We start from the raw sequence: 8,137 nt of genomic DNA on the forward strand, positions 1-8,137 counted from the left end.
TTAAAATAAATGAGCAAAACAAAAAGTGGAGTCTATCACAAACAAATAAAAAAGATTATCTGGGATAGCGGGAGATGGAAAAGTAGCAATGGGATGTTGCGATGTTCCATAATGATGTTTAAGTCAAGGTTTCTCCTTTCGTCACCTGTAATGACAGATAAATATGTTATAAACCACCAGTAAGTATTAGAGAGCCACAAGTAAATTTACAACAATAAAGTCATATTATTACAAGCACTATTTTCAGAATATACATTACATAAATTTACTTGACAATAAGTGAAATCATATTTGGATATTGTATAAAGTTAAAGTGCCAACGATAGTCACACACACACACTTGGTGTGGTAAAATGATCCTCTGCATTTGACCCATCCCCATGTTCACCCGCTGGGAGGTGAGGGAACCAGTAGGCAGCAGCGGTGGTCATGCTCGGGAATCATTTTGGTGATTTAACCCCCAATTCCAACCCTGGCAATGGATCCCCTTTTTAGTCTTTGGCATGACTCGGTCGGGGTTTGAACTCACGACCTTCCAGTCTCAAGGCGGACCCTCTAAACACAAGGCCATTGAGCGGGATATTGCAGTGATTCTCAAACGGTTGGTATTCTGCGTCTAGTGGTACGCCAAAGATTAGATTTATTATTCAAGTACAGTGTATAATTTTCCTATATTCAAGCACAGTTTTACTGCTCCAACTGTGTGTATTGTTACAGTGGCCAAAATATTACATAATCTGGTTAAATAAAACCTCTGCCTTGTTTTAATGAGTACTTAGGGTTGGACTCCGCCAAGGCTGCCCTCTGTCACTGATTCTTTTCATAATCTTTATGGACAAAATTTCTAGGCGCAGTCAGGGTATTGAAGGGATCCGGTTTGGTGGCTGCAGGATTAGGTCTCTGCTTTTTGCAGATAATGTGGTCCTGATGGCTTCATCTGGCCAGGGTCTTCAGCTCTCACTGGAGTGAAGTGTGAAGCTACTGGGATGGGAATCAGCACTGAACCTCGGATTAAGGAGGAACAGTGTGGTTTTCGTCCTGGTCTTAGAACTGTGGACCAGCTCTATACTCTCGGCAGGGTCCTTGAGGGTGCATGGGAGTTTGCCCAACCAGTCTACATGTGCTTTGTGGACTTGGGGAAGGCATTTGACCATGTACCCCGGGAAGTCCTGAGGGGAGTGCTCAGGGAGTAAGGGGTATCGGACGGTCTTATTGTGGCGGTCCGCTCCCTGTACGATCAGTGTCAGAACTTGGTCCGCATTGCCGGCAGTAAGTCGGGCCCGTTTTCAGTGAGGGTTGGACTCCGCCAAGGCTGTCCGTTGTCACCGATTCTGTTCATAACTTTTATGAGCAGAATTTCTTGGCGCAGTCAGGGCGTTGAGGGTATCTGGTTTGGTGGCAGCAGGATTAGATCTCTGCTATTTGCAGATGATGTGGTCCTGATGGCTTCATCTGGCCAGGATCTTCAGCTCTTACTGGATTGAAGTGTGAAGCTACTGGGATGGGAATCAGCACCTCCAAGTCCGAGTCCATGGTTCTCACCCGGAAAAGGGTGAAGTGCCATCTCCGGATTGGGGAGGAGATCTTGCCCCAAGTGATGGACTTCAAGTACCTCGGAGTCTTGTTCACGAGTGAGGGAAGAGTGGATCGTGAGATCGACAGGCGTCCGGCGTCTTCAGTAATGCGGACGCTGTATCGATCAGTTGTGGTGAAGGAGTTGAACCGGAAGACAAAGCTCTCCATTTACCTGTCGATCTACATTCCCATCCTCACCTATGGTCATGAGTTTTGGGTTATGACTGAAAGGACAAGATCACGGGTACAAGCAGCCGAAATGAGTTTCCTCCGCCGGGTGACGGGGCTCTCTCTTAGAGATAGGGTGAGAAGTTCTTTCATCCAGGAGGAGCTAAAAGTAAAGCCGCTGGTCCTCTAGGAGCCAGATGAGGTGATTCGGGCATCTGGTCAGGATACCACCCGAACACCTCCATAGGGAGGTGTTTCGGGCACGTCCGACCGGTAGGAGGCCATGGGGAAGACCTAGGACACGTTGGGAAGACTATGTCTCCCGGCTGGCCTAAGAACGCCTCGGGATCCCCCGGGAGGAGCTGGACAATGTGGCTGGGGAGAGGGAAGTCTGGGAAAACGGAAGTCTAGGCAACTTCAACCCTAAACTAACACCCTCTCCCCTCCACCTCCCCAGATTGTAAATAATCAAATGTATATACTTGTTATTAGGCTTTCTTATGTCTCTATGTCCACTACTTCCTACGAAGTCAGACCTACACTGTTTCAATGTCCATTTCTCAGATGATGCAATTGTTGATGACTGAAGTGCTGATATCAAACAAACCTACCCCACCTCCACATCCCATCCCCCGATTGTAAATAATGTAAATAATTCAATGTATATACTATGATAATTAACTTGTGTGATGACTGTATTATGCTGATAGTATATATTTGTACCATGAATTGATTTACGTGGACCCCGACTTAAACAAGTTGAAAAACGTATTTGGGTGTTACCATTTAGTGGTCAATTGTACGGAATATGTACTGTACTGTGCAATCTACTAATAAAAGTTTCAATCAATCAATCAAGCAATCCTTGCTTAGGCTGCTGCCCCTGCGACCCAACCTCAGATAATTGGAGAAAGATGGATGGATGGTATAATGCTACATTCAGGTTCCTGTTACACTTTAAATCATTACTGCCATAATATTACCATGTTGTGTAATTAGTGTTACCCTAATACTAATGTGTGTTATCCTGTATACTTACTCTTGCTTCAATATATTCGATTCTCCTCTCCAAGGCCGTCAACTTCTCATTGAGCGTAGCCAGACGAGATCGACATGACATGTCTAAGAGGGGACAGAATAAACAGTTACAATTTTTTGGACTTACCCAAATTATACATTGATCCTAGTAATGGGTCCGGCAACACCGATGCATCGGCAAAAGCGTCAAACTCATAGAGCAAAACCATGTGTCGGTCACGTACCTTTTCGAAAGTCCCGTCCCCGATCATGAGCTGTTTCGGTCACGTGACCGATACGCGAACTGCGTCGCACTGACGACTGCGCGCCAAACTGTGTTTATAAGGAATCGCATCTGTCAACGAGATGCTGCTGCCAACAGAATCGCCGCACTTCTGTCGTTGGTCATTTGTAATTTATCGTCGTCGGAGATCATTTCCGCTGTCTGGGAATATTTTGATCATATATCGAAAAAAAAAGGTATTTGTGTTCATTTCTTTGTCGTTTCATCCTGTTCTCTCAAAGTTTCTACTTGATCTGTTTGTAGGTCTGTAACGGTACGTGTTTTTGTGTTGAACCGTTTCGGTAGCTCAGTTGGTAGAGACTCTACCAACAGCCCTCCACTCTGAGAGTGGAGGGCTGTAAATGCTTATGCTGAGTCCCTTAGGGCAGTGGTTCTCAAATGGGGGTACGCGTACCCCTGGGGGTACTTGAAGGTATATGCCAAGAGGTACGTGGGATTTTAAAAATATATTCTAAAAATAGCAACAATTCAAAAATCCTTTATAAATATATTTATTGAACAATACTTCAAGAAAATATGAATGTTAGTTCATAAACTGTGAAAAGAAATGCAACAATGCAATATTCAGTGTTGACAGTTTGATTTTTGTGGACATGTTCCATAAATATTGATGTTAAAGATTTCTTTTTTGTGAAGAAATGTTTGGAATGAAGTTCATGAATCCAGATGGATCTCTATTACAATCCCCAAAGAAGGCACTTTAAGTTGATTATTACTTTTATGTGTAGAAATCTGTATTCATAATTGAATCACTTGATTATTTTTCAACAAGTTTTTAGTTATTTTCATATCTTTTTTTCCAAATAATTCAAGAAAGATCACTACAACTGAGCAATATTTTGCACTGTTATACAATTTTTTAAATCAGAAACTGATGACATAGTGCTGTATTTTACTTCTTTATCTCTTTTTTTCACCAAAAATGCTTTGCTCTGATTAGGGGGTACTTGAATAAAAAAAAATTCAGTTATTTTTATATATTTTTTTCCAGATAGTTCAAAAAAGACCACTACAAATGAGCAATATTTTGCACTGTTAAACAATATAATGAATCAGAAACTAATGACATAGTGCTGTATTTTACTTCTTTATCTCTTTTTTTCAACCAAAAATGCTTTGCTCTGATTGAGGGGTACTTGAATCAAAAAAAATTTTCACAGGGTGTACATCACTGAAAAAAGGTTGAGAACCACTGCCTTAGGGCACTGGTTCAAATCCAGCTCGATGGATCAATCATTACGTTTTTACCATGAATTGATTAACGTGGACCCCGACTTAAACAAGTTGAAAACTTATCTGGGTGTTACCATTTAGTGGTCAATTGTACGGAATATGTACTGTGCAATCTACTAATACAAGTTTAAATCAATCAATCAACAGTGCGTATTCAGAGCGCAGGTAAAAAATAAATAAATAAATAAAATTCCCAGTCCACAAGTCATGCACAACACGTTCTCTTAGATTTCCATGTTATGATACATGTTCACTAGGGGAATAACGGTACGTGTATTTGTATTGAACTGTTTCGGTACGGGGGTTTCGGTTCGGTTCGGAGGTGTACCGAACGACACGGATATATTAAGTAGCGCACCGCACGTTGTGTAAAATATATTAACGTGGACCCAGACTTAAACAAGTTGAAAAATGTATTCGGGTGTTACCATTTAGTGGTCAATTGTACGGAATATGTACTGTACTGTGCAATCTACTAATAAAAGTTTCAATCAATCAAAAAAACAACAACACACAGCATTCTAGCAACGACTGGGCTAAGATAGACTGACCACACCTCCTCTTTTCACAGGATATGTCCTCTTTGTGGGGCTGTTCAGTTGGAGTTTCTTAAATGCCTCGAATATCCAGCATTTTATGTTAGGGTTGTGTGTATTTTCAATGTACGTTAAGGGTTAAGAAGGAGTTAAAAACAAAAACAAAAAAAAAGTGCTGCGCGCAGCAACATTCGTGAGGGAGGGGCAGAGACAGAGAGAGCGAGAGAGTTATGATAAATGCGCATGCGTCGCCAGGCTCTACTTTTTCCCCATAGATTTATCAGATTTTATTTTTTATTAACTATAGCAGGGGTATCAAAAGTGTGCCCCGAAGACCATTTGCGGCCCACAGCTAATGTATTAAAGGCCCAAGGCACATTCTAAAAATACTATTAAAATAAACCAAAACATAAGCAAAAGTGAAATAAAAAAGGTTAAAGGCTAAAGGTAATTTAGAAAAAGTTGCAACGTTGACTAATAAAACAAAGCTGTTTGTTGCTCACAACATAATATTGAATCAGAATCAATGGTATTATGAATTATTGACCTATCCAAGTTTCCGATTACTTCATATCAAATATTCCACTAAGAAAAATATTTTTGGTGGAAGATTTAGCAAATTTGTTAAATAAATAATCAAAAAATGTATATTTTGTTGTTTTCTTACCGTACTGAAAATGAACCGAACCGTGACGTCTGAACCGAGGTACGTACCGAACTGAAATTGTTGTGTGCCGTTCCACCTCTAATGTTCACATTTTTTATTGACTGTATCTAAAAAAGATAAAAAAATATATAATTTTATTTAAATGAGGATATGAAATAATCCTAAATGAAATACAATGACTTGGTTTATATTATTGTATATAATAACCTTTTAGAAACCAAGAGCTACTTCTTGGGTACTGATTAATGCGAAGGGCTACCAGTTTGATACACACTTAAAAAATTGCCAGAAAAAGACAATTTTCTAAATTTACCCGTAATATATATATATATATATATATATATATATATATATATATATATATATATATATATATATATATATATATATAATGGGTATTTTCTGTCTGTCATTCTGTCTGTCATTTTTTTTCCTTTCACGGAAAGTTTTTTGCAAAGAATAAATGATGAAAAAAACACTACATTGAACGGTCTAAAAGAGGAGAAAACATGAAAAAAATTAAAACTAAATTTTGAAACATTATTTATCTTCAATTTTGACTCTCTGCAAATGGATGGATGGATGGATGTTTTAAATAGGTTAAAATCCAATCTGCCCTTTGTTAGAATATATAACAAATACAAATCATTATTTCTTCTAGATTTTCCAGAACAACATTTTTAAAAGGAATTCAAAAGACTTTGAAATAATTTGCCAGAATAGTTTTGGGGGAATTTTAATCATAATAAGTTTGAAGAAATATTTCATAAATATTATTTGTCAAAAAACAGAAGCTAAAATGAATAATTAAATTAAAGTGTTTGTATTATTCTTTACAATAAAAAAAATACTTGAACATTGATTTAAATTTTCAGGAAAGAAGTGGAAGGAATTTAAAAGGTAAAAAGGTATATGTGTTTAAAAATCCTAGAATCATTTTTAAGGTTGCATTTTTTCTCTAAAATTGTCTTTCTGAAAGTTATAAGAAGCAAAGTAAAAATAAAAAATAAAAAAAATATTTAAACAAGTGAAGACCAAGTCTTTAAAATAATTTCTTGGATTTTCAAATTCTATTTGCGTTTTGTCTCTCTTAGAATGAAAAATGTCGAGCAAAGCGAGACCAGCTTGCTAGTAAATAAATACAATTTAAAAAATAGAGGCAGCTCACTGGTAAGTGCTGCTATTTTTAGAACAGGCCAGCGGGCTACTCATCTGGTCCTTACGGGCTACCTGGTGCCCGCGGGCACCGCGTTGGTGACTCCTGTACTAGGTCATAAAACAGTGGGTCTTAACTTGGGTTCGATCGAACCCTAGGGGTTCGGTGAGTCGGCCTCAGGGGTTCGTATGAGCCTCCGCCGCGGTGGTCAAGCCACACCCGACTCATCGGGTACATAAAAACTTCTCCCTATCGGCATATTATGGATACAGAAATCAAACTGATTTGCAGGTGTGTAATTTGTTATGATTTCATGGGTTCATATTGTGTAGCGGTAAAAAAAAAACATATAACTTTGTCTTGAATCGGAAAAAAAAAGATTTTTCACTAAAGAAGGGTTCGGTGAATGCACATATGAAACTGGTGGAGTTCAGTACCTCCAACAAGGTTAAGAACCACTGTCATAAAATCAGTGTCAGTTTAGTCGGTCCATAGGTTGCCTGTAGGGATTTTTAATGTCCAGCAGATGTCAGTATTTAGTGACACAGTATTGACACAGTATCAATACAGTTTTGTAATTGAGACGAAACGCGACATGACGCCTCATCAACCCATCACTAATAGATCGTCGAATGATAGATGATGCACAGCATTACTATATCAAGTATTTGCAATTATTAAACAGTTGACAAGATCGAGCCGACTAGCCAACTAGCATTAGCGAGCTGTGGCGACCAAGCGGCCATGATACATTATTCAGTGTTACGTGAGGCATCTTCCAACAACAATTTTACTTAATAACTACTAAAATTATGTTCATAAATATCAAAACACACGAATGGTGTTTACAATTAAGAACAATCCTATTAGCAAGATGCTATCTGGGAGTGGCTACGATCAACACACGACAACACGGAGGGGAATCTTTCAATTTTGCGAACCACGAATGTACACAGACGAACGTTAATCTCACCAAAAGAGTTGAGGAAGTCGGCTATTTTCTTGATGCTGCTTGTGATCACTTCGATATACTCCCGGTTGGCCCAGTCTTGGTGGATTTCTCTCTGCACTGGATCTTCCTGGCCAGCCATGTTGGATGAGTGCTGAGGTGGGTGTTGCGTCTCGTTGGACCAAACCGGAAGCACTATACCATCACATTGCTGTTATGTACAATAACAATAAACAAAGCAAAATTATTATTTTTTGACGTATGGACCTGAATTAACACCACTGTTATTATTAAAGGCCTACTGAAATGAGATTTTCTTATTTAAACGGGGATAGCAGGTACATTCTATGTGTCATACTTGATCATTTCGCGATATTGCCATATTTTTGCTGAAAGGATTTAGTAGAGAACATCAACGATAAAGTTGGCAACTTTTGGTGCTAAGAGAAATGCCCTGCCTCTACCGGAAGTCGCAGACGATGACGTCACATGTTTGATGGCTCCTCACATACTCACATTGTTTTTAATGGGA

The 8,137-nt window shown here is 39.0% G+C and overlaps 1 protein-coding gene across 1 annotated transcript; it reads right to left on the minus strand.

Moving 5' to 3' along the window:
• Positions 1-78: 78 nt before the first annotated feature.
• On the minus strand, positions 79-7,790 carry brk1 (BRICK1 subunit of SCAR/WAVE actin nucleating complex). Its single transcript, XM_061874651.1, has 3 exons — positions 7,630-7,790; positions 2,783-2,865; positions 79-145 (listed from the first exon to the last, which is right to left on the minus strand). The coding sequence occupies exons 1-3, from the start codon at positions 7,745-7,747 to the stop codon at positions 119-121; spliced, it is 228 nt and encodes a 75-aa protein (XP_061730635.1). The 5' UTR covers positions 7,748-7,790; the 3' UTR covers positions 79-118.
• Between the last annotated feature and the right edge of the window lie 347 nt (positions 7,791-8,137).

The sequence above is a fragment of the Nerophis ophidion genome, linkage group LG16 (assembly GCF_033978795.1).
Source record: "Nerophis ophidion isolate RoL-2023_Sa linkage group LG16, RoL_Noph_v1.0, whole genome shotgun sequence".
NCBI classification, from domain to species: Eukaryota; Metazoa; Chordata; class Actinopteri; order Syngnathiformes; family Syngnathidae; genus Nerophis; species Nerophis ophidion.